Source organism: Enoplosus armatus, chromosome 4 (genome assembly GCF_043641665.1).
Source record: "Enoplosus armatus isolate fEnoArm2 chromosome 4, fEnoArm2.hap1, whole genome shotgun sequence".
Lineage (NCBI taxonomy): Eukaryota > Metazoa > Chordata > Actinopteri > Centrarchiformes > Enoplosidae > Enoplosus > Enoplosus armatus.
In genome coordinates, this window is record NC_092183.1 from 20,675,383 (window position 1) to 20,703,310 (window position 27,928).

Here is a 27,928-nt window from a genome sequence, read left to right on the forward strand (position 1 = left end):
CAGCAGTTCCCAGAGAGTCCTGTCATTTAACCCAATAATCCGAACCAGTCCTGCGACCACACGTTAACACGCACCTTTTATCTAAACACTATTTGGATAGCACCAAGCGCAAACCCTGATCTCATTCATTCCCCGCGCGTAATCTCCAATTACGCACAAATAATGCCATTTTACGCAGAGCTCTAACGCCCCTCCTCAGAAGATCCAAAAATGACATCACGTTTTGCAATTCCCACGTTCGGTCCAACCAGCCAGTACGCCTCCACGCAGCTTCTCTGCTGCTTGCAGTTTTACAGATGCAGGCACGGAAACTCAGAGAAGCACTAGTCCAGTGTCGGAATAAAGAACACGGATTACAGTTTTCTGCGTGGAAGTTGGGCTTCAGGTTTTTTTTTGTCATGAAAAGGGTAACTTCTGAAGTGTTTCTGCCTCATGCCGGAACACTAAATTAATTCCTTTTTGTTGTTGTACTGTTATTATTATTTATCTACATTTCTAAGTTTGGACACATGGACTGATCAGAAGTTTCCACATCTTGGAATAATGAGTGACTGCTCCTGGATTCATCTTTATTTGGGGATTTAACAGTTGCTTTATATAACACTTTGTATGGTCCATTTTCCAAAAGCTATGGAGTTCTCTTTGCGAATTCACCTTTTTACAGCTTTTGTCTCCTGTATTAAGGTAAGCTCATAACAAACATAACTCTCATGTTATAGTCTGGTCATCAGCTGTACAGTGGCCTTTATAAATACCTTTGATTTCTTTACAGGTTTATGCTCAAGTTGTACAACCTGTGAAGCATCCAGGTAGTAATGCATTTTTGTATGGGTGGTGTGCTTGCTTTCATTTTTCCATACTGTTGCCAGACTTGATGACATCATACAGCTATATTTCAATGAACTGTGAAAACAAAGTCTTTTGCCATCTGCTAATTTACAAATCAGAAGGTTGTTATTGATTTGTTTACTGCTCTTCTCATTAATCAGAACAGTCTGTATAACTTTTACAGCTGCTGGGTTCATTATTATCAATCTTTTAATCCCCCCCCAAAATCCAAAATGGAGCGCCAGGAAAACAAAATTTGAGTAATGGGACAGAGCTTGATTGGGGGAAAAGCCCTTTTCTGGACGCTTGTTTACCCGTGAACTCTCCGTCCAGGCCTGCAGGTGTTGGCCACGGCCTCACATTATTGGCCTCTTGACGCGGTGGATGGAATCCATGAACTGTGGGACCAGATTGGAAACAGACCAGGTTATGTTAACGGAAGTAACATAAGTATGTGCATACATAAACAGGCTGTATATACTCATGGGAATGCACAACCTAAATGTCTTTTTTTTCCCTGATTGCTCTCTGCATGCTGTTTTTTTCACCACCCACCTTCCAGCCACAACCATTATGCTTTTTAAATGTGCTGCTGTGTTCAGAGCGTTTATATCGTATGTCAGAATTATCACTGAAATTATAGAACAAAAATATCTGGAGTGTGTTGTAACTCATTTTTTTGTAATTTGAAATGCTGCAATACTTCACATGCAGTATCCCACAATCTGGAGGTGTCAAAAGCCTGACAAAAACGTAGGGAATAGATCATTATTCTGCATCTTAGAGTTTGCAGCCATGTTGTCGCTACATTACTCAGTGCAAGTCTTCCAAAAGAAATGATAAAGTTGAAGAGGGATCAGGTATAGACTTGAGTATGATGTGTGGAGTCACTCGGAGTTAAGGAAAATCCTCAAGTTGAGAGGAAAAGAACCTGAACCTGTTTGAGCGCCGCCACTGTGCACTCAGCATCACTCTGTCTCATACCTGCGCACCACGTCCCTCCTGTTGTCCTCCTTTCACTGTTCTCTTGTGTCCTCTGTCATGTGTCTCTATAGGTGTGAATCACTGTTTTTCTCCGTTGTCTTTGTCCAGCTCTCAGAATCCACAACCACACTGTGCTCCCTTCCTCCCATAACTCTTCCTATGTGTATACCAATGACTCTGCCTACACTAACATTTCCGCAACAGTAGGTGAGGATCAATCACTTTCCGCTCACCGAAATTCATTTGTGCATCACCGACTGCTCTCTGTTGTCCTCTCTGCATCCACACACGGTTGAGCTGAGCATTTCACACTTTTCTCCTTGTTCAGTCTTTTGTCCGTGCAGCAACAAGGCGAGGAATTCTTGGCCTTTTGATAATTCATTATTGTTCATTAGCTTTAGTCAAACCAGAATTGTGACTTATTAATACATTTAAGCCACTTTGTTAATGCCTTTGTATTCTTGTATGAGATACAAAGAAAGCTGTAAAACCCTCATGTTCATCAGTTGCAAAAACAATTTATGATTTGTTTACTATTAAGGGACTTTGAATAATTTGATTTGTTGGATGAACAGAGGACAAAACATTTTGAATATTTTGGCACTTAAATAGACTAGCAGACACTGCTCGTAATTTTCTAGCGAAATGATTCCCTTGATGTGTGCTTTGCTGCAGATATTGTTGAAGGAATGGTCAACAGGGGCATCTTTCTGAATGGAGATAACGGCGGTACTTTTCTCCACTTCGGAAACTACCAGAACTCTTGCATTAGTGACCCTACTTTGTGTGGTCCTGAGGGTGAGTGCACTGCAGTTTAAGCACATGAGGATTTGGCTAAACACACACATTTTCAAACTATTTCAGTCTCTTGTATTGATGGCTACAACTGGTTTTTCATCATTCGCTAGGGATTACCTTCTCCTTCTTTTGGAAAAACCACGAGGCAGAGTCCCGTTTTGCTGTTGCCTCTGGAGGGAAAGTCATCTCCAATGGCTTCTCCGTCTACACCAATCCCTTTGGAGGATATGTGGAGTTTTACACTCGAGGCAACAACCACAGATGGAAGGCCAACATCCGAGTTCCAGGTACTGTGAATGAATTTGCCTTTGTGTTACATAGTTTTCTTTCAGTGAAATTCCCCATAGGCACCCATGAGTAATATATTTTGCTCTTGGAAGTCTATATATATTTGTTTGTTTTCAACCATAAATTGTTAGTTATGTAATTGCATTCATGGTTTGGTTAACTGAAAGCAGATGGAGCCGCAGAGAGTTGATTTGGCCAGTCATGGATACATTTCATAAATCTTGTGTATCACAAAACATACAATTATCATGGACGTGTAATGACATGCAGTCATTTCCTTCTTAAATATAATAATGTTTGGTGTTTAGTAAAGGGAAAGTTAGATGAAATTTGAGCCATAATAAAGGAGTGTGACCAATACTTTGAATTCAATTCTCAAAATAAAAAAAAAAGGATTTAAATGAGATGAAATTATTTGCTAAACAGTTTTGACAAAATAGAAAAAACAACATGAGGCTTAACATTATGTGAAACTTACAGGTCAGTGTTATGTTCTCAAATGACTTCTGTCATCTTTGCTTTTCCTGCAATGACTCAGGGTTGTGTTCACGGGGCGTCATAACTCAATTTTGATTTGAGTGTACAGTTACGGAGGATCAAACGTCATCTGGTTCTCATAGAGTGTGACATGTTGAAGTTTCAGGACAGCTCTCTCTCTCTCGTGTTTCACAAGTGAGGAATAGCTTTGAGGGTAATAGCTTAAACCTTGAGGTGCCCTATGAGCAATGTAATTGTCAGTGAAGGCTGAGAAGGTTGCATTATACATGGAGATATCTCCCCTCATAAAGACGTGGAAGAGAGAGTTTAGTGGGGGTGATCTTTGACACATATGGTTTATATTCTAACAACAAATGAGACATGTTTTGGTTGTTTCGCTCTTCTGGCAGAATTGTCTTTAGGGACTCCCTTTATCGACAATTAACTTCAGAGAAACAAGGGGAAGCAAGTTCTTTGTATTGTAAAATTGACTGGAGAGAGCTTTCAGGCCAGAACAGACTTGGGCCACAAGTTCTTGTGGAAACACAGGATTTGCAAATAAATCATTAGATCGACAGAATCACAAAGCATTTTGATTAGCAATGAATCATTTTCAGCCATTACACGTTTTTGACCAAATACCTGCAAAGCTAATGACATTCCTCAGGCCTTCATCAAGCCTTCTGTTTAATCACTTTTAAAGAAAATTTAAATGTTAATGCATAGCAAAAAAATATCCCACACTAACATGGTAAACATTATACCTGCTAAATGTTAGCATGTTAGCATTGCCATTGTAACATGTTAGCATGCTGACGTTAGCATTTAGCTCAAAGCACTGCTATGGCTCACTGAGCCACTAGCATAGCTGAAGATTCTTAGTCTTGTCCAACCAAAATGCAAATATTTCCTGGCTCCATGATTTGTTGCTTTTCTATGTCATATATGACAGTAGGTTGGATATATTTGGGTTTTAGACATCTGACAATTCATTAATTAGATAATAATTAGAAAGAAATCTGCAAATTAATAGATCATTAAAATAATCATTAGCTGCAGCCCTAAAATAGTTAGAGCGGAAATGTTCCATTATGTCCACTATCAGCATGATTTTAGATGTGAAGCCATACTAATTCCTCAATTTCTGTGTCCTGTTCAGTTTTTGATCATTTCCCCATTCTCTTCATTTTGCTCTAATCACCCACGCATTGCCTTAACATTTGCAGCGCTTATTTTGTGGAGCTACTATTTACAACTCTACATAAACCATATAAAAAGTATATATAGTATGTTTCCTCTTTCAGGGCCTTACTGGAACCACATTCTCTTTACATGGACCAAAACGGATGGTCTGAAGGTCTACATCAATGGGACCTTCATGGCTGGTGACACAGTTGGCAGTGTCTCGGAGATCTATGGCGACCCCTACTCTGACCTTGTCATTGGAACTGGCAACGACAGGGCATATGGTCACTATGTAACAGGCGCCTTTGATGAGTTCGTCATCTGGGAAAGGGCCCTTTCACTTAACGAGATCCTACTCTACTACAGTGCAGCCATAGGTAGGACGTCACGCTTTACTGGATAGTATTTCCTGTCATTCTAGGACATGGCATATCTATTATAATGCTTCCTCCCTCTTGACTCTGCTCTGAGGAAACAGGGGTTAAAAAGCAATTTCTGTCCTTGTCCTCACCACATTCAACAACACCCACAGCATTCATGCATAACAACAAGATATTAAACTACACAAATATGCTGTGGTACTCCCTGTCAAATGGCTCTTCTTGCACAAAACCTTTTCATGACCTTCCACCATACAAGTGCCATGGCTCACATAGTTCTGCCTTATAAGTATTTTTAAGAGTGCAGAAGCATGTTGGGTTGCAGGGGGCTGATCATTTAATGTGACAGGTTATAACAGGCTAGGACGAACACCCCCAGACTCTTGACCGTCTTTGTTCTCTCGCTGTTTACCTCCTTTGGTCAGTAGAGTGCCATAAATGTTGACATTTATGAAAACTTATGACTCGGCTGTGTGATAATCCATATTACTAAATTTCATGGTAGTCTGAGAAATGCCCAAAGCCTGATGACATGTACCTTTTTAGCTAGTAGGCTGAATCACCTTTTGCTGTGTATGAAACTTACTGATCAGTGAGGGTGCATGCCTTGACTTCTTACCGAAAGCAATATATTCCACAGACCATTACCAGACGCAAAGAGCCTGACTGTTATGGTTACAGAATAATATTTTTACTTCTCCAGAGCACACATATAAAATGTTGCATTGAACCAAAGAAAAGCAGGAACGGTTCAGACTGATACCTCTAATGGACATCCATATATGGCGATTTTCTGGTAGCTAGTTAGTGTTGTCTTTATTAAACGACAGCAAAGACATAAAATGTATCTTAGCCTTGTACAGAAGCTGGTGGCAGACTATTATGCGGTTGATTATTCCAGTTTTCTGGAGGTTGTAATCTATCTCCTTTCATGACTTGGCATGGTCTGGCCTCTTAAACTGTAAACTGTATGGTAATAAAATCCAGCTACATTACAGCAGCTTAGCATGGTCAGGTTCAACAAAGGACCTAATAACAAAATAACAGAAAATAGAAAATCTATACACCACAATCTATACATGTCACCAGTGTGGTTCCTAACCTTTTGTAATGGTGCCCATTGTATTGTCTTTTCTAGGTCAGGCCTTGGTTTCTGCTACGACACCCAGAGTCTCCAAAGAAGTCACTTCAACTACACCGACAGTCGTAAGTTTGTCAACTCTCGGACTTTGCTGAGCTCTTTCAACAAAAACAGAGGCGATACCTAAATATCAATGTAAAAACTACATGTATGAATCGTCTTGGCGTTCTTCATCTTCATATATAGCATCCATACAGAAATGGTGTGAAAAATATGCATACAGTTTTGGGGCCAAAATATACACAAAAGCCATCGCGATGGGGACATTTTGCTTTGATTAACATTAGCTTTTGATATGAATGCAAACAGTTCATTTCTTATTGAGCTATTGTTTCCTTTTGAAGATAGTGAAGCTGGGAAAAGGGATATTGAGAGCACATGTGAATAGACTCATCCTGTTTGTTAAAGGGCTTTGGAGGTAGAAACGGACAAAGAAATAGAAGAAAGTGGAGACAGCTGCTCAACACTACACACAAAATGGCTCCCTGTAGGGCACTACGCTGAAAAAGAGCAACACTGAATCACTTGTCCAAAGAGTATTCTCTCCGAACTCAGTCTTTCAGTCACTAAACATCCTGTGTATGTTGGAACTCGCTGGCTCCTGATAGTAAACTTCACTTGATGCCTGATGTGTTGCCTCCCCAGAGAGCCACTGAAGTGAGTCCTCCTGTCGTCAGCAGTCAGCGTGAGGAGGTCCAAAGCTCCCAGGACCCGCAGTCCATGCCAGTGTTGGGCTTCCTTAAGGTGATGCCCAATAGGACCATTCCTCACAACACTGCCAACAACCTCACTCAGGTCTTGGAGCACAGTCCAACACACACACACACACACACGTTACACTTGCAAAACCAGTTCACACACAGACACAATGCCCACCCATGTGTATATGATGCAACAGTTCCGTGATGTCCATTTTCTTCCACCCAGGCTTTTCTCAAAAGTGTGGAAGAAGTGCTGTCCTCTCCAGGGTTGCCAGAGGTAAATGAGTTCACACTGTTGTTGTGCAATGTTCAAACATGACATAATGTAACATATGCAATTTGGTGAATACTTTAATCCAAGGCACTTAAGAGATCCATGGGTTTGAGATTTTAACACCGCATATTTTTGGCACAAGTGGTGCCAGCAGCAATAACAGTGCCTGGCAGTGTACCCACACAGGATTACAGTATGTAGTCAAATATAGTGGTGCAAATTGTATAAGACAGTACTGCTGACTATGAAGTGCTCTACAACACAATGCTTCGAATGTAAATTTGCAGGTTCCTGGACTGTACACTCATCCTGGCCAAACCCCGGGGCTCTTATATACAAACACATTGCTGCCAGAAGAAAGACATTCTGAGCAAGTGTGTTTCAGTACATTGAGTGCTCAGAACAAGCATGCTTGTTTTTGTAGGAGCAAGATGAAACAGATGTCCACGTACAAAAACGCAAAACTTGGACAGTAGATACAGTGTGCAGTAAAGCCCCTTGTGTTTACCTTCTCTGATCAGATTCAAGCTGAGTGTCAGAAAACTTCACTCTTTATCAAGTTTTATTTTAATCTAATGCCATATGGCCTGTTAGTTTGTTGTTTTCAGCTTTCTGTAGTTGATCTGATTCAATTGAATGAAATCTGTGTTATTACCAGCCATGACAGCGGTGGGCGATCCCATCACAAGATGGCCTCTAGTTTTTATTATTACCATTGTATTGCAACATCTGGATGTTTGTGTAATACAACACATGCTACATATTTGTAACTAATGTTAAAGCAGGACTATGTCACTTTTTTAGAGGACAGATAATACATTCTTCTACTTACAAATGAAAAGTTGCATATGAAACAAAACGCACATTTGCCAAATTTTGATACCCTCAGAGGCTGTTTGCTGCTACAGCCTGACTTGGTCTGGTATGACCAGTAGCTTATGGTGGCTAATGTTAGCAAACTTTAGGTAAATATTTCTGTGTAACGGACATTACTGACTCAGTTCACTGACTTTATGACTCTTCTCCACGTGTGCTAATGTTACATAGCTTAGCATTACAGATTATAACATACATTATAAAGACGTGACACCGTTCAATAGGTTAACATGAAGCAATGCTGGACATTAGCAGCGAGCGTGGATTGATTGAGAACATCTTTCTGTTGGGTCATTGTTGAGCAGCAGCCCACCCCTGTGGTCAGCGGTCTGATCGAGACGATGGACAGAGTGATGGAACATATGGTGACGAACCTGGAGCCCAGCCCGAACTCTCTCATCTCCCTTGGTGGAACATCTTTTGTTGCAGGTCAGTATGCTGTCAGCTCTCCATAAGGTGACTCACTGTTTGTAGTTTGTGTGGACACTGTTACGGATTGAAGGACATGGAGCGTCGAGCTGACATCATTAGTTTTCTCATTCAGAGGACAAATGCGGGTCAGAAGAGCAGAGATCAACCCCCTCCTGTGAGACTTTGCATCTCACGGGTGTGGGTCTTTTTATTTTATTTTTTTTTTTTTGCACAATATTTTGTTTGCCACTAAGCTTGACCCAATGATCGCTTCACATCTTTCATCCACCCCTGATGAAGCAGATGGGATTTGTTGCTTGCTTCTCAATCTGTTTTTCTCAACAGTTCTCACTTTTTCTAACCTCTGCCCCCCCCACACACAGATTACTCCCTGATGAAATTGCCACAGAACTACAACCTGCCACATTACCGCTTCCCCACACAGGGCAAGAACTACATCTCGGTGCCTGGAGAAGCTTTCACCATGCAGTGTAAGTGCAAACATTACAAATTGCAGACGTTCAGTGACATGACTTGAATGACGTGCAAAGTAGACCTGTCCTAGCTTGAGGATTCTCTGTATAAAAAGTAGTAGCCTCTCTAGGTTGAGTGTGAATACTGCGCATTAGTCGTGCTCTGATTCTGCCAAGAGAAAATGGTCCAGCTGGGAAGCTCTTGTTATTGGCCAGTAATTTATTATGCTAAGATTTAAGACTGCTAACATAGCATAGAGTGTAGGACAGGAGTGCCATGAGAGCTTTTGTGTGACTTTATGGTGCACCGTAGAAATCCAGCTATGACTTTAATGTTGGCAGTTACCCTTTTAGTCAAAACAGAAAGAACGAGAGAGAGAGAGCACTTTTTCTCCACTTTCCTCTGACATTAAAAAGAATGGACTCTCGTAGCGGAGTGAGGGAGAGCACCAATTATGGTGGGCATTAAAACCCTGTTTGTTTGACTTTGTGTTCAGGTCAGATTCCCTTGGCTCCACCTGGCCGCTACATGCACTGTGTTGCCATACAATCACTGGAATAAACCATTTTAATAATTCATTAAAGGACTGTTATCAGAAATGGAATATATGTTACTGCTTGACACATTAGAGCCAGGACCAAATTAACTCACAGCTCTGAATACCTGGCTGAAAGAAATGCTCCAAGGGGAGGTTTTATATGCTAATTAAGTCCAGAGCATGCTACACATCGGTGTGTTTTGATACTTTATTATATTTTTTTCTTATTTTCTCTCTTCCTTTGGAGAGTTGTACATGCAAACTGGACACATTGAGACCTCTTGTGGGACTTGCTGGGGGGCATTCTGTCGAAATTATTTTTTGGAAGGTTCAAAACTCTCCTGCAGCATATACACCACACATTTGTTTGACATCAGCAAGCTTTTGTTGTCACCGTCAGCGGGGCCCGGGTAGAGGGCCTTTGAAAGGAGGAACAGGACCATTAAGGATTTCCTCCAATTTCATTGTTTATCTTGCAGTATTGAGGTGGGACCGAGCTGGATGATAGGTCAGATTAGGGGAGGGGTACCAGACCTCCTTGCTCTCCTGATGAAGTCATGTCGAGGTTTCATAAGATTTCCCAACACCCACATGGTTTGCGGCCCTCTCCCTTTCACCCTTGTGCGAGTATATTAGCCTATTAGCCTCCTGGTGCCAGCGTGAGGCGGCAAGGCAGCGCTAATTAACTTCCCTTCAGTGTGAGCATTTTAGCGGCGCTGCATTACATTCCCAGCCCGCTGCCCATGCCGTTCACGTTCAGCTACTGCATGTTCTCTTCTCTTCCTCAGCTCAAACCACCATCGTGGGCCTATTCTACCACAACATGCACAATTACTACAAAGAGATCAGCCCTGTCAAGACCAGGTAAGAGGATGGGACAACACCCAATGTGAAAATTTAAATAAACTGACCCTGCACTTGTTGTTAATTCAGTCCAGTCCAATCATACCACTTTGGTTTTATCTAGGAAAATATATTCCAAATAAAATCGTTAATTTCAAATATGAAGAAAAAAAATCAGGCTTCTCTTTTTGTACTTCCTGTGTGGGGAATCAGGTCCACTGGCGCTAAGGGGCCCGTGCTTCCTGAACCACAGAACGGCTGGTGCCTGAGGCCAGGGCCTTATCTGTCCTGTCTTTGGCCTATCTCTGATCTCACTACTCAACCTCCACTGACTGATACACCCTGCCATTAGCCCCCCCCCCCCCCCCCCCCCCCCCGTTATTGTCTGAAGACCAGCTTGTTCCACTCGTGTTTATTTTTACCAAACCTGACATAACAGCAATTAAGCAACCTCTTTTTCTTCCACTTTAGTTAAAGTACAAAATGTAAAATATGTGACAGTACGCTTGTTTGTGACTGTTAATATGGCCCTCCCACTGTCCTGCTTCTCTGTGGGTGAGAATGTCCCTTCTGTGTCATGGTAGAGAGGTGATGCTTGTATAATCCCAATGTCACATATCAGATTACCCTGAAAAACTATTGATGCAATACTGCTGGTTGTCGGTGTTATTAATTATATAGACGGGTGATCAAAGTCCCACTTAAATGCTACTCCTCTGAGCCTGTGTGTAACACCAATGTGTTGATGTGAGTGCTAGATTAGTGTTTTTTGTATGATTTATCTGACTGTATTTGTTAATGTCTCTCTTGACCATTTCTGTCTTTTTCTTCTGTAATTGTATCAGCCTCTCTTTATTATTTCTGTGTCTATTTCTTCCAGTGACGCTGCCTTCATTTTCTTTTTTTGTCTTTTAGGATTAACAAAGCAGCTGATTTCCAAGATCACAAGATCCAGGTAGCAAGCTGTCTAATCTCTCTGAAAGTGGAGCCTTCGCCGGCTCTGTCCGTCAACCTCTCGGGAGCACCTCTCATTAAGATTGTCCTCACCCACGTCTTGGTAAGAACCAACTCGTACAATGTCCCAGTTTCTTCCCTATTTGACTCATGTCTTTATCGGCCATTTATTTTCTGTGTGAGTCAGTCATACTGGGAAAATGGAGTGCTTTTCCAGTTGGCGGGCACAGTTGTTGGGTGTGGGACACCCACCTTATCAGAGGAAAGAGGGCCATGGTTTGCCTGTGGCCACAGTAGCAGTATCCCCCCCCATATGAAATCTATCAACTCTATTTTTGGCATTTCTCTTATGTAAGAAGATGATTGTCTATCACAGACTGTGGCGTGTGCAGCTGGTCACTCACCAGCCCACAGAGCAAAGCCTATTTTGGTTTTCATTAGCCTGCCTAAATTTTTCCTCGTGGAGCATGTGGCTTCCAGAAAGCAAACTGATTATGGACATTTGAACCGCAGGCTCAGGGCGCTTTGAAAGGAACAATAACTTTCTTTTATGAACAACATATTTTTTCTTTGCTGCTTTATGGCAGGGCTGTGCCAGGTTTCCATGGGAAATGCAGTTGAAACTCATAATGAAAATTAACTTAAAAATGTGTATTCCATTAGCTTGTTTTCCTATAAAGTCAGAAATGTGGCAGTGTACTTCACAGCCATGTACATTTTTTTTTTTTTTGCACATTGACATCTTTTCATCTAAATGGATTGTGTTAATAGCCTATTAGGCTATCATACAATGGCATTAATAAGGCAGTTAACGAAACTAGTACCAGCAATGTAGTTCTATTCCATTTACAAGTCCTACAAGAATTATTCACTTTCTATTGAAGTGAATTACCAATGCGTTATTTTCTCTCCTCAAATGAAACCCATGCAGCTTTGTGAAACCATGGCAATATTGCTTTGTTTGCCTTCATTTTCCCTTGTGAAATAAATGTTTATGCTGCAATCATCTGGCTTGGTTCCTGTGACAATGATTACTATGTTTGTTTTAGCCGACACCATGGGAGAGGGCTTATAATCCCCTTTGTTATGGGAGTGCTGGAGATGCTCAACAGCTCTGCTGTCTGTTGAATCAAGGTGTTTCTATTTTAGTTTGATTGCCTTTACCTCTGATGTAAGGATAAATCAGGCTTCTTACATTCTTTCCCCTCTACCCCATTACAAATAAGCTGTTATACTTATTACTAACGCATTCTGATTGGAATGCACCATGCCAGCATATTTCAATTTAACTTAGGCTGCATAGCTTTTGACGATGATTTATATTTAGGAGCTGCATCGTAATTTGGCACACATCGCTTTTGGCTGCGATGGCGTCCAGAAAAGGGGTTGTTTTGCCATAACTGGATTGCTGCACAGAACTGTAGTTGGATTTAGTCAAAAAAAAGTGACTATTTTTGGAGTTTTTTAATGTCTTTGGCAGCTGGCGAATACTTATCACCTCCCTAGCTTGGAGACAGGGAGGGCAGCTCACACAGTATGAGGCGGACCTTTCCCGTCATTGTTTATGTTGCTCTTTACTGTCTGCACAAGTTAAACCTCAAAGGTGTCTTCGCATGGCACCACTTCAGTGGCCGAGAGTAGGTGATTTGCAACTGACCTCTCTGTTTATCCTTTGAAAGTAGACAAGCACCCTGTGACTTCATTAAAAGTTAGCGGGGGGACTGTGTCTGAAGCAGAAATGTGTCAGCTTCCACATCTGTCTTTTTGTGCTGTCATGGTTACAACAAGTCCTGTGTGCCATCTCTTGTACTGTACAAACAGTCACTTACTGTCATGGCTCGGACCCAAATGACATCCATTTTCCCAATCTGACACCTGCCATGATAAAAAGTATCGTACTGTGGATTGATGGAGTCGCCGACTTGTAAAGAATCTTGTGTAATGGCAGGAACCACTCACTGAAGGTCAAAGCCTTGTGGTTGTTGTCTGAGTGACCTTGCAGTCTTGATTGATGCCCCCGAGTACACTGAAACTGCCTGGTGAGGTCATGCCATTCCCAGCTGATTCCCAGTTTCATGGCACGGAGCGGGTTTGATACCCAGACAAGGTGTTATCAAGGCTGCTGGAGGCCCACATGCTTTCTCACGCCATTCGGCTGCGATGTTGATTGGACCCTGGCTCCATCAGGGATTTATTACAGCTGTCCGACTCAGGTTCAGTTTGAGAAAGCCTAAGGAGAAAAGAAGGGAAGAAAAAGGAAGGTGGTCTGTAGTTAAACATTAATACATGCATAAGAAGGCTGACACCTCCTCCCTGTCCACTTCTTCCGTCAAAGCATCACACTGAGTGATGAGGTATGAAGTGAATGAATGGAAAGATTGATTTCATGAGCAAAGTCGATTTATCCGAGAGGATTTAAAAATCTGATTTTGACAAGGGAAAAGCCGTGTGTTAGTTCAGCGGCTCTGTATGAAGGGCAGAGGCGAAGGGTGGAATGGGGTGGCAGCACTGGAAGAGTGCCGGTGGGCTCCATCTGTCCCTCAATTCAATTTTATTTCATTTCATCCGTTATGTAATGTGGAACTACAAATCCTTACCTTTAAAGAAATAGATCAACGTTTTATTTGCTCTCTGGAGGTGAGTTACATGACAAGATCGACACCACCACTCACATATATTTGTATGTTGGATAAAAAATAAATTAAAGGCCACAGCTAGATGTCCCAGTTAGCTTAACTTGGTTTAAAGACTGGAAACACCGAACACCCACCAGCACCTTAACAACTTTATATCCATTCACCATTTTATAAAATTACTGAATTTGTCCAATCGACACAAGTGACCTCAGCTCCAATATTTGCCAAGTGACTTGACAAAAAACTGTTAGTGATCAAGTTCTCCATTAAGTTGTATCCATCGGTTCCCTCCCATAATAAGAACATGAAGGTTTGGTGGGAAGTAGTCTCGCAGCCAGACCTATCTCTACACTTTGGAGAAAATATCTGGCTTTATCAATGTGGGATAGAGGAAAAAAAACGCTCTGGCTTGTTTGTGTTTCTTTAAACCAATCACAATCGTCCTGGGCAGCGCTATGCCCAGGATGCAGCAACGGTGAACTTGCAAAACGGTAACACGCAGATAACGGAAGGGGAAGAGAATTCTGACTGAAATAGTCGGCCGATGGCAGACTTATCCCAACAGCCTACATCCTTAGAGTCAGACGAGGTGGGAAGTGAGCGAAGAGATCAGGGGCAGAAGGTGAAACTGGGTGGCTTGAATTTACAAAGACGTCTAGACTTGTTGGAACTTCCTATACGTGTGGGAAATAATGGGCTAATTGTTCAGCAACTCTGAAAATAAACACGTAAAGCTTCTGATACCTGCGCTCTCAGTCGTTTAATCATGTGTGCCAATGCCGCTATCAGTCCTTTCTGCCACAAAAATAACAACTCTTTATTGCCAGTCTTTTTATAACTCCCAGCACACGCCCAGCATAAACCTTGTGGGCAAAATCTGTCCTCTGTCTCTCTCTCTCTCTCTCTCTCTCTCTCTCTCTCTCTCTTTCCCAACCACCCACACCCACCCATACACCAACACACACACAAACACAGGCTGTGTGAGCCAACATACTGATCAATCACAGATGGAGGTCTGGCTATTGCTATTCCTCTCTTGCCAAAAGATTTAGAGTCTCTCTTTACGACTCCTCCCATTTAGCACCCCCTTTCTATCACCACTCCAACCTCGCGACCACCACCTCTCACTACGTGCTGAACAGAGCCGAGCTTAAGCCCAGAGGAAAGTAGAAAAGGCCCTGGAGCTGATTCTGTCTAAAAAAAAAAGATTTAACGCATGTCAAATAAAGTTCAGAAAGAATTTCAAAACCTGTGGTTGTATATCAGCCTTTTTAAACCTGTGACAAAAGTCAAGACTAGCCTAAAATTGGGATTGTTGCGACAGTGAATTGTGTGCTAAGGAGGATGTTTGTTTCAGTCAGCACCATAGCAAATACTGTCACTACTGTTAGCTGCAGTAGCTAGGACGCTCATTGTCACATAATGGGCAAGTGTTGACTTTAGCTTAAATTGATTTAAATGAACTGAAATGAATTAATAATGTTAATTTGGTTAATCAATTCATCCATTTCTGCTGCCTATCCGGGTCCAAAACTTAGGCTGTAGAAAATCGTGATTGTGAAAAAAAGTTTTTCACTATTTCCTGATATTTTATAGACAAAATGAACCATTAATTGTGAAAATCATCGGCAGATTATGCTTCCCACATTCGGACTCCTCTGCAAAGACTCAAAAATTCAGCCCTGAACTTGCAAATGCAAACACGTTTTTCCTGCGGAAACAGGCCAGAAACCAGAGAAATGTTACAGTGGCCTTGCATGAAGGCCTTTGGGAACTGAACACATGAATTCACGCATGAAGAACCTCTTCCGTTGTCATGTGAGTTTAGTCCTAAAAGGAAAGACACTCTTCGTGTTTGTTGTTTTGAATGTAATAGGCACAGTACAGTATTTCTGTGAACCTTCCCCGCTCACCTTATCAAAAACAACTCTGGGGTTGTTTAATTGTCTCCAGTTTTCATCACACCCTGCATACCTATCAACGCGTCTCGTTGTTTTCTGTGTCTACCTCAGACTCTGAGCTGAGACCACAGCTGCACGTCTTATTGCATTTCCCCTGACAGCATGATCTCACTCAAGGCCAGTTGTGTTTTGCTGCATGGATTCAGACTGTTACTCCACATGCTGAATGTGGACCCGCTTAAGCCTGACCTCTGACTGTAAGGCCCTGTTGTAACAACACTGAGATCTGTACTCCATCAGAGCTGCAGGTCGTGTCAGTGTGATGCTTTAATATATTGGCCTTAAGGTTCAATGGGCAGGTTTTTCTCAAACTCCAGGTCACGTTTTGAACTGTGATTGGTCCTTTCCGAGCCCGCTGGATTGAGTAACGTAACACCATACCTTGGTGTGCCTTTCCCAGACATGCTGCAATAAAGTGTTTCCTTCCCTTACTAAATTTAAGAGCAGTCAATGTAGCTTTTGAGAAACGCGTGTATGGCCTCTCTGTTGTTACGCAGAACAATTTAGTCATTGTCAAAAACCTGGCTGCATCTCAGCCGGCCTTTCTGTTGATTCATATTTCAACAAACACTTTCACCTACTGTACACTTCCACAAAAACACAAGATGATGGTAGCATTTAATAATGTTTCGTTAAAGTGTGACTGATGAGTTTCAGTGCTGTTATGGGCCCTGCTGGCAGCTGCACTGTTAAAGATTGATATCTATACCAAATGCAGAAAGTGCAGTCCAAATTACACCCTGGCTCTCTGTGCTCTCAAATATTTGGAACGTTTGAGGGAAAAGGAGAAGATCGCTTACTTCTCCACTCACACTGTTGTGTAATTTTTTGCTGCTTTTTAAATTTAGCACAACCAAAGTCTGTATTTAGACTTCTTTGCTCCTGTGGCTGCTTATTGTTGTAGCAGTGCTGGATGGAATGAGTGGGAGTGTGCGGGACTTTTTTATTAGGGATATCCATTCAAGGTCCACTCACTCACTCTCATGCTCCCAAGCTAATGTCAAGCTCTGGAAAAAGCCAGTAAATGGCCCAAAAAACGAAAGATTTTTTTTGTCAAACTACTGTCAAGGTCAAGAATGAACTTTCATGCTGAATATTTCAGTAACTTGCATCATATTTGATTAATTTTGTTGTCCTCTGTAACTGAAATAAGATGTTCTAATTCTTTATTTCTCCATTTGAGTTTGTTAACAGTGGTTTACTGTTAAATTGGTGTCACTGCAGCATACTGTACTGTACACAATAATGGTTATTTTCTGTGAAAGTAAGAAAAGCCTAAATACATTGCAAGTTCATCAGTTTGAGAGTTTTACTACAACAAACAATACATTGTTTAACACAGAAGTACGTGTGTGTGTGTGTGTGTGTGTGTGTGTGTGTATTCTTCAAGTCTTTGACTTGTATTTCTACCCGGCAGACGAGCCTGTCTGTCTGGAATTGACTGTTGAAACAATGATGATGAGTGGCGTGTAGCTTTCTCCGTCTTTTCTTCATTTGCGCCTTGCTTGAGAACCAGCTGTCAAAAGCTCAGATTTAAATTGGCCCGCAGTTGCCCGATGTCCTGGGATTTGCAGAGACATATGCTGTCAGCGTTTGCTGAAGCTAGCTCAACCACAGCGAGGCCCCCGGCTGCCAGCTCTGCCAGTGATGGGAGGTCTAAAAGACACCACAGTGGACAGAGAAGCTTGCGTTTATACAAATTGCCGGGTAATGTGTGTCATCTACGACTTACATGCTTTTGTGATGCATTAGAGTGTTTATTTTCATCCCTCCTCATTTTTGCCCAACAGGCTCAACGCAGCCATTAAACAGCAAAAGGACGAGGCGTGCTTTGGGTTAGAGGGATATACACATCAGGCGGCCTCTTGTTGATGGTGAAGGCCTTTTGGAAGGCTGGTGGGGGTGTGTTGCCATCAGCAAGTCAGAAGTCAGAATACATTATTAAATATCTATTATGTAAAACACTATCATATTACAGGTATGTTATGATGATGACATGGCAGCTAAGAAGTGTTTGTTCCCTCCAAAAGAGTTGCATCATGACTTACAGTGCTGTTGTCCCCCGGCAGCTGTTTCAACTGAGATGGTAGTTAATAACACCCAGGACTCACTCCATGTAATACATCTGCCACGTACATTTTACTCTAGTACCATACTTGAGCTCACTTTGGAAATACTTGTACTAATTTCCATTGGACGCTACTTTCCACTTCTACTCCGACATTTATTTTACAACTATAGTTACTTATATAGTAACTTCTTCACTTTTGAGATGAAGATTTTACATTTAGACAAATGATAAAGTTATGAAAGAAAAACACAATACATCGTTAAACATTAAACTAGTAGTACCAGTAATTTATGTAGCAGAACTTATTTTTTTCTTTTTTCTTACACAATTAATCATCAGTGTGCCCTGGGTTGGGAACCATGGGACTGAACTACTTAACTGTATATTAAATAGTTAGGTCGCCTGCTATACCAGTAACATGTTGCATCACTATTAACAATATAATAATGTCATATATAATAACACATCAGTAACAGGGACCATTTTTCTGCAGAATGAATACTTTTACTTTGATACTTTTAGTAAGTAAGTACAGAGTTGTTGTTTTTTTTTTACATTGTTGTACTGGTACTTTGATGTAAGTGAAGTATCTAAATACGTCTTCCACCTGACAGCTGCTGGCGAATCTGGAGATTCAAGATTTTTGACGATATTGAATTTCACTACAGCGGAGGATGAGTTGCGGTTAAAGTAACTATAGGTGGAGCCGTGGTCGACAGCTGCGCCAAGTGGGACATAGAAACATAGAAGCACCAGAACCACCTTGACTATCTATTCTATCTACTCTCTACGTCTTTTCTCCTTACAAGGCTCAAAGTGATTTCCAAGGCCGTGTTTGCTGGCCTTCTGTTGTTAATAAAGATTTTGAGCTCCAGCTCCAGTCTTGGCTGGTGGCTGAGGCCTCAGGGCACTGAGGGAACAACAGCGTGCAGCGCAAAGCCAGATCTTTGAGTGCATTTTAACACTCTCCAGTGACTTTCAGGTTCCTGCACCTCTCCTCAGATATCAGCTCGAAAACACATGCTGGATGTACCACAAACAGACAGTTGCTAGAGAGGAAGTAAGGCCAAACAGCACTCCTTATATGCGTGATGGTCTGTTAGTCAATGTATATTTTAGCTTGTGTCTGGTACATGTCATGGTTTGATAATGATGGATTGTTTCCCATGAGCCACGGTTTACATTTTGTGCTTAATGAGGATAATTAGTCTTCCTTCATTGCACAGGAACATTAAAGGTTCAGCAATTGTGGAGAGCAAATATGACACTGTAAAGCAAGGCTTACAGTGTGCCAATTACAGTTTGTCTCTTTTCCATCTGCTTTCATTTACACCCAACAAGAAATGTGAGTTGTTAAAGCCCACAGGGGAGCAGTAAATTCACCCACGGGGTTTCTTGCAGCTCCTCAAAGCTGGCCGCCGGCTTGTGATGACGGGGTGCATTTACGGCGCTCTCATGGTTCTTGGACCCATCGTGCTGCCTGCTCTAATGGGCCACATGAATGTCTATCCATTGCATTCATCTCGAGGGTCAAAATGCATGATGACTAAAGAGCTGCATGTGCGAAACAGACAGAATGAGAGCAACGATTTGGTTACACAATGAAGTCAACGTATTGTGCTATGCTTTGTAATATGAATCAGGGAGCCTATGGGCCAGTTAACAGACAGCCTGACTGTCAGTCTCACTCTAACTCTCACTTTTTCCAGAAGGAAGTAGTGCAGACCCAGTCCATCTAATCATACACTTATTCAGTCTAAGAGTCGAGGCTTTGGGAGTGAGAAGAGGTGTGCAGTCTTTCAGTGTACACCCAACCAGCCAATGAAAAGTGTTGTTTTCTTCAGATGACAGATTGAGGAGGGTAGTGGTTTTGACCTGAAACCAGGGCCAAGCCCCAATTACTGCGTTCTTGCACTGTAGCCATTAGGTCACTGTCTCCGTGGGACTCCAAATCTCATATTAAGGAATGACACGGAAAAAGTGAGTTATAATCAAATAAGACTCTTGAAGACAGCAGAGATTTTCACTCAGTGCAATAAACACCTTAGCTCGATCTGTGTGTTGTCTGTCCTTTAGTATGATCTCACACCTCTTTAGTTGAAGTCTTCTTTTATTGCCATTTAAGCACCAATGAATTGCATCAGAAACCAAATTAATAAAGTGGTTTCCTCTTTAGATACAAACTGTACAGTATTTTTTAGCCTTAATATATCTAATATATCAAGATCTGATGCTTCGGTTGAATGGAAAGAAAGAGCATTAAAGACAGAATGCTGCTAATTTGTGTCTAAAAAAATGTTTATTATTCCACGTCTTCATGATCACAGCACATTTTCCCTGAACAGATTGAGTTTTGGGACAACAAAGCTTGTGATCCAAAAGCAAATGTTTTCCTGTATCGTAATTAAAGATCTCAATTTTATTTGACTTTTCTTTTCAGACTAAAGAACAGCAAGAGCAAGTACTAAATCAGAGCAATAAAGTCTTCCTCTACTGTGCCTTCTTGGACTACAGGTGGGTCTGTGTTCATGATTTAGATGCAGCATGTCTCAATTATTCATGCAGATGCGGAGCCAAAGAAATTTTATCTTGATTACTGACTCTTTGCATAGTCTTTGCTCAGGTCTTTAAGGCTTTAAATCATAAGAAATGATGATGAAATGATGGAAATGGTGTATTTCCCTTTTTCTCATTCAAATCAAAAACATGCCGTGTTACATGTGTTGCTATTTCAGTTTGGTGCACCTTGAGCAACAGCCCAAAGGAAGCATAAATCAGTTTAAAAGGGAGTGTGTTTTAGTTGGATTCAAAGGCTTGCACTCCTTACTCCCCTTTGCCCTGATGCTCAAAATAATGTGAATTATTGGATTGCCCTGTCAGATTGCCCTGATAAATCCAGCAAAGAAATGTCTCTGTGTGCCTCCCACAATGGATCATGTTAAGTGATCCCTGCCAGCAGTGCTCCTGTAAATGTTTTTTTTCTCCTGTATATGTGTTCTTCATGTTAGCATCTTTATATTAATGTACCTCTAGGATATATTTCTCTATGAATAACACCTAATTGTCTTTCTTTTCAGTTCAAATGAGGTAATATGGTCCAACGAAGGTTGTGTACGCTCAGATGGAAACATGACGTACTCTGTGTGTTTGTGCAACCACCTTACCAACTTTGCCATACTTATGCAAGTGGTGCCCTTAAAGGTATGACATTTTGGCTAAAGCTGCTCTAATTTATCTTTTTTGTATTAACAATGGATCGCAGCAGGCAGCTGTTATCAGTGAAAAACCGACTGCACACTACCTGCCCAGCACCACACGGCAGAAACAAAGTTAGCAACCAGCTGGTGAACATAGTGGAGCATTTAGCAGCTAAAGAGCCAGATATTTCCTCATGCAGACTAAAACTAAGCTAAAAGTTAATATTGCAGAGTCACCAGAAACAGTCTTTCAAATAAATAGGGTGGTGATGTAGTATGTCAACATTGTGTTTTCATCTTGTTGTGCTGCCACCAAGTGGCCAAAAAATAAATCATTGTAGGTCGAACATTGACCTTCTTCACAGAGGCCTTTTTGCTATGTCACAGTAGGAAAAGTACTGGTGTGAATTATAAAATACATGATGGCTAAATTCCATTTAGCTGCTTCCATGTCAGGGTCCTGGTCATGGATGTATTAAGAGAGGTGGATATGGCGCCACCACTCAGCCTTGCTGTGTCCCAGTGGTCACTTAAGGTAATGCAACAAAGAAATCCCAAAAAGCATTTTTCCCATAGACCATTATAAAAGAGACGTCTGTAAAGCTGTTGGCAGGAGAACTGCAGACATGATCAATTATTGCTCTGTGCATTATGAATTTTTAATCCATGAAGTTTTTATATTTGTAAAACTTTTCCTAAGCCCTGAAATGCGTGACGTCATCCCTATGTGAAAACCTTTTAGCTTATGCACTTAGCAAGCAATTTTCATTCAAGTGAATGGGTGCCATCTTTATCCAGTTCTTATGATATATTTGTGGTTCTGGTATTTTGCATGCTAGCTCACTGTCAAAATGTCATGGCTTACACTGGAAGAGAACAGAGTCATCGCTAATGTTATTAGAAACACCTGCTTTTCCTGCAATGACAGGTCAAAATGTCTGCTGTGATGTGAATGTCCCAGAGGAAGGTTTATCCCTCTGAACCAGCCGTATTCAAAACTGTGTCCCTCTCTCTGCGTCTTTGTCATGAAATAAGTAGATTTGTAGGACCATAATTGGACAGGAGGCAGTGGTTTACCACGTAGTAACCCATCAACCAGAAGCCCCCACTTGTGCCTTTGGACAGTTTAAGCAGGTCAATTGTAAGCAGATCTACACAGTCACAATGTTGGTTTCACTGGTGGTTTTATACAGAAGTACTTTGGACAACCATGATTAATTGTGGTTCTTTTGGGTCGTTGCACAGGTCAGTGGTCCATTCCTCCACAGTCTCTCGAGAGACCAAAAACTGTCCCTTTGAACCATCCTCCAAAAACTGTCCCTTTAAAACATCTGGGATAACATTAATGCTCTTCTCTGAACACTGTCCGGCACAGTATTTTCTATTTACATTATTTGTATGCAGAGCAATTGGGAATGCCAAACTTGTGTCACCACAGTCTAACTCTTTGTTATACGTGAATACGTGCCATGTGAGTATGGTCAGCATCCACGATGGCTCCTTTAAATAGAAAAGAGGACTTCTTATTGCAGCTAAGTGGTCCAGTGTTGTATTTAAGGAGCAGAAGTCTATTTGATGCTATACTTTCCCCTAGCCAGTCTCTAATTAGTGGGCTGCCTCATCCCTCAGCTGCGAGGGAACATCCCACGTATCCCTTTTCTGGAAGGCTGAAACTCCTCTGGGCTCATAATGACAAGGCACATGTGAAGACAGTTAATGGAGAATCAAACTCAAACCCTCAAAATAGTCTCAACTCCAAAACAACATCAATGCACGAGGCTGTACGCCATGGATGTATGCATATGGAGAAACACAATTACCACTGTCACTCTTTAGTTTACACATTGCTTATCTCAAAATCATACAAAATAGGTATTTGACTGTACTTTTACAGTGACTCCATAAAAAGAGAAAAACAACTTTACATCAAAAACATGTTAAAAAAAAAATAGTAATAATAATAATAATAATAATACACAAATAATAATACACATAATATGTGAATACCCGTTGCATCTGTGTCTCATCATTCACACAGGTGGATTTGAACGAGTGTGCTAAAGCTTTATGACTTGGAGAGTAGCCTGCCGGAGAAATCCTAATGAGAGTCTTGTGTTCATCATCATAAACTCAACAGGGCCCCTTTTAATTTCCCGGCTAATGCTACAGGCTGAATGAAACAGGCTGAACTAGCTTTGCAATGTGCGCTGATGGCACAATACACTGACCCACCATGTTGGTAAAATGTTAGTGTTTTTACATGTTGTCTTGTCCATTGTTGACGGTGATGTGTCTATACACAGCTCACTACTGGCCACAAGGTGGCACTCTCAACCATTGGCTATGTTGGCTGCTCAATTTCCATCTTCTGTCTCGCCATCACTCTGGTCACTTTTGCAGTTCTGTCGTGAGTATCATTAGTTAATCACAAGAACAACCTTTCATAGAATATTAAAGAATATATCACAGTCTTCATCAATCAATAGATTTATACATAAATGTTTCTATTGTATCAAATATAGCTAAAGTATTTCTGATTCTGATATACATGTAAGCTGTATTTTATTTCATAAATCTACCTATGTACATCTGTATTCAAAACATACACGTTTTATGTTTTATATACTACGTGTTGTTATAATATTAAGTATTATAGCAAGATAAGGTGATGTTGTCCTTGTGCTGCTCTGCAGGTCAGTGAGTACCATCCGTAACCAACGCTACCACATCCACGCCAACCTGTCCTTTGCCATCCTGGTGGCTGAGATCTTACTACTCATCAGCGCTCGCTTTGACCCTGGCACGGTAGGCACAGAGTACCAATTATGTTGTTGCTGATAATTATAATGGTTGCAAGAATGATTACGATGATGAAAACAATTTAAAAAAATTGTGATGGTGATGACAAGTATGATGAAACAAATGAAGATTATTAAAATGATTAGGAAGATGGTGAAAAAGGGTTTGTGTAACACAGAGGTGTGAGCTACAGTGTGAAAATGTTAAATGTGATAGAGTGAAACTACCACTACGTGATTAAAATCAAGAATGAAAGATAAATAATGACCACTGGTGCAAGAAAAAAACAGAACAGAAGAAAAGAAGAAGGAAAATGGCGATTAGCAAAAGGCTTTTTAATCATAAAGCATACATAGATAATCATGAAAAAGAGAGTGTTTTGATTGTAAAAGCCTGCTTTTGCTCTCTTTCCCAGCTGCCTTGTAAGGTAATGGCTGTCCTGCTTCACTTCTTCTTTCTGAGTGCTTTCGCCTGGATGCTGGTGGAGGGCCTCCACCTCTACAGTATGGTGGTCAAGGTGTTCGGCTCTGAGGGCAGCAAACACATCTACTACTATGGCATTGGCTGGGGTAGGTCTGCCCAGCAGTCTTTGATTACTACACTTAGATGGAATCATATATCTATATATCTGGCATATTCGCTTCAGAGTATAACATACATACCTGTCTTAGTCCTTGTTTTTCTTATATATATATATATATATGTATATATATATATTTTCTCGTTTGTCTGTTCAAGAATACACTAGGCAAATATTATTTTTTAACTGACCTTACTGGCCAAATATTGTTGATGAAAAGTAAATAACGACAACCCTGTTAAGTAAATCTGCTTTGAGTTACATTGCCTCTCCTTAGTTTGATGAACAGAAAAAACAGATTGTGGAACATACGTATACTGTCTCTGACTGCTGAGGAATGCATAGTCTCTCCTTCACATGCTGAACCTATTAGTGGAAAAACGATCCCTTTTTTATTACTTCCTTTCTTCTGGCCAGAGTAATTTTTCATTTTGTGTGGCCAACTGCAAATTATGTGCTGGAGACTTGTCTGACAGTTACAAGTATAGCTGTTATACTTAAAAAGTAAACACTCATTTTATAATGAATTGATCTTGCCATTAGCTGTGATAAAGGCTGTTGACTACTTTATCCTTCATTTCCTCCTTCAAATTAAAACTGTCCTTGTGGTATAGCGTGCTACAAACCTTTGGGCTTGGTAAGCCAAAAGATCAAGGCACCAAAATAAAATGAGTTATTTTCAGGGAAATGAGCAATTAGCAGCACAGCAGATAAATAAAACCACCACTGGGTTTTGTATGCAAAGACAGGTGCTACAATGGCTGGAGTTTACCATGTTGGACAATATAATGGGTTGTAATTACAGTTTGGCCTCATTCTGTCATAACCTGTATGTCTGTGGCCTTGGTCAAAGCCTTCTGGCTACTAGACTACTACTTGAGATGATTCCTAAATCATCCTGCTGATCTAAGAATATGAGAGTGTTGGTAACTTGTGTTGATGCTGTCATTAATAAGACTGCATTACAAACCCTGTGATCCAGTCCTCAGGGGCCTTAAAGCCTTGGGTTCAGTGTGTGTTGTTTGTGGTACTTGGATTAAAGGTACCCTGTGGTGTTTTTGACCACAAGTGGTGCTATGGAGTGGGTCCTCATTTTGTCTGCACGAACATAGATGTGACGCAATGCAAACACTGAATGCAAACATAACTTTTGTTTATGAGAAACATAAGTCATGTAGGCACTGTACTTCATTGGTACTTGAACACAACAGTGTAAATCACATGTTTTGTCCCCAGGGCCCCATAGCATGTTAATCCAGTCATGGGTACCATATGTCAGTATAGGCGAATGTGTAAAATGTGTGTTCATTTCTTTCTTCATTATCAGGCTCTCCATTGGTTATATGTGTGGTGTCCATGACATCAGCTCTGGACAGTTATGGCGAGGTTGACAAGTAAGTATGACCTGCACTAAAAAAAACAAAATCATAGGAATTATATGGAATTCATTTTACTCCATCAAAACTTGCTGGGATTGCATAATAATGACATCACCTGTGGGAGAAACTGGAACCATCGCTTATGTTCAATGTTATTCAAAAGCTATCAGGTTAACAGCAACAACATATGTCATTCCATATTTACATTAGGGCATTATAGCATTTTACTTGGAAGGATACATAATGTGGTATTTTTTTTCTTTTTTACTCTCTCCCCTGTCCTTGCTTTCTCAGCTGTTGGCTGTCACTGAAGAATGGAGCCATCTGGGCATTTGTGGCACCAGCGCTGTTTGTCATTATGGTGAGAAATTTGCAACAATTAGCATTTGCCATTTTTTACAGTTCCCAATCGTTGCATAATTTGATCTACAATGTCATCTGTATTCATTGTAAAGTTGTGTTCTATTTGAGGAGGAAAGAAACAAAACAGTATATCCTGTGCCACTGTGTTAAATGTGTTTGCAGGTGAACATTGGCATTTTGATATCTGTGACCAGGATCATATCTCGGATCAGCGGAGAGAGTTACAAGGTTCATGGAGATGCCAATGCAGTCAAGTGAGTTAATTTGTTTTCATGAACAGACCAATGCTCTTTTAATTATTTTTCGCTTATTAAGAGCGTATGATATAAACATGGTTGTCTCTTGCTTTGTTTCAAGGCTGACTGCAAAGGCAGTGGCTGTGCTCCTGCCTATACTCGGCATTTCCTGGATCTTTGGCGTTCTTGCTGTCAACACACACTCTCTGGCATTCCTATATATATTTGCTGTATTCAACTCGTTACAAGTAAGTTCTTCACAACGGAATCTTTTCTTTTCCAAAAATGTTTGCAGCCATTTGTGAAAATTCTACTTAAGTTTACATTTTTTCCTCTTTCTTCAGGGGTTCTTTGTCTTCTTGTTTCACTGCCTTCTCAACTCTGAGGTATGGTGCAAAATATGTTAAATATGTGTTTTAATGTTTTGATTAGTCACGTCCTGTGGGAGAAAATAGTCCACATACTAAACAACCAGAATTTCATTTGGCCCCAGGGTCTCAATTAGTGGTGATATTTACTCTAATTAACAGGGAGGGGACGATGTTCTCTATTACAACCCCAATTTGTGATTTAGAGTGATAAGATGTGTATAGCCTGACATTTCTCACCATTGCCTGTTATGCCTTTACTTTTTTTCTGCAGGTCAGAGCTGCTTTCAAACACAAAACCAAGGTGTGGTCTCTTACCAGCAGCTCCATCCGAAACATCAATGTGAAACCATTCAACTCTGACATTGTGAGTGCTGGCATGGAAAATTTGCTCAAACAAAAGTGAGCTGTTAAACCCTTAACTGGCTGTCTTAACATTCTCCCTCCCATCCTCCAGATGAATGGAAACAAGGAGGGCGTGACTCCCACCAAGATGAACACATGGGACAAAAGCACCAACTCAGCCAATCGTATCGACCTCTCCGCCGTGTAGAACCACAGATCATCGCTTCTGTCTGTGGCAGGAGAGCAATCTGAAGCTCACTAGTGTAGAATGACAAACACTGGCCAGAGTATTCTCCCACTATGTTATGTAATATGAATTGAACACTCATCCACGGAGGTGTGGTGTAGCTGAATGGTAGCTTCACCTTTAAAGACAAACAGACTCTAAGGACTGTGCCTTATTATTGTCTCATAAACCATACTGCAGTGATGCTCAACTTGCTTTGATCCAGGGGACAAATCTGGCCCACGATAGGGTGCCTGGTGGCCGACCATTTTCTAATTCACAATAAATAAATAATAATATTATTAATATCCAATAAATGGATTCACACTAAGATTTGTTTTGTTTGTTTATACCAATTAGTAAATGTTCAGTGTTACTTGGGAAATTGCATATTAGCCCATCAGCGATCTGTGCAGCGCGCAGAAGCGATGACACTTGATTTCTGCGAAAAGTTCATGTACAGTTGATCTGTGCGGGGCACACGGGAGAAGTTTGCCCTCAGGGCTTTCGGCCAGAAAGTCTCTCTGCCAGAAAGACAGGACTTTCACCCAGTAGACCGCTGTTTGTCTCCCTTGTGAAACCAAAAGTCAACGTTGACTTATTATTTTAACCCAA

At 41.1% G+C, this 27,928-nt stretch overlaps 1 protein-coding gene across 1 annotated transcript; it reads left to right on the forward strand.

The window, feature by feature from the left end:
* The first annotated feature begins 609 nt into the window (after positions 1-609).
* Positions 610-27,928, forward strand: adgrd1 (adhesion G protein-coupled receptor D1). The gene is made up of 26 exons (XM_070904188.1): positions 610-684; positions 773-809; positions 1,162-1,278; positions 1,921-2,019; positions 2,488-2,610; positions 2,721-2,897; positions 4,680-4,937; positions 6,079-6,146; positions 6,727-6,876; positions 7,009-7,059; positions 8,238-8,361; positions 8,727-8,834; positions 10,144-10,219; positions 11,114-11,255; positions 20,261-20,334; positions 20,898-21,021; positions 23,321-23,424; positions 23,711-23,822; positions 24,232-24,385; positions 25,724-25,790; positions 26,070-26,136; positions 26,301-26,392; positions 26,496-26,622; positions 26,719-26,760; positions 27,017-27,109; positions 27,200-27,928. The coding sequence occupies exons 1-26, from the start codon at positions 610-612 to the stop codon at positions 27,293-27,295; spliced, it is 2,757 nt and encodes a 918-aa protein (XP_070760289.1). The 3' UTR covers positions 27,296-27,928.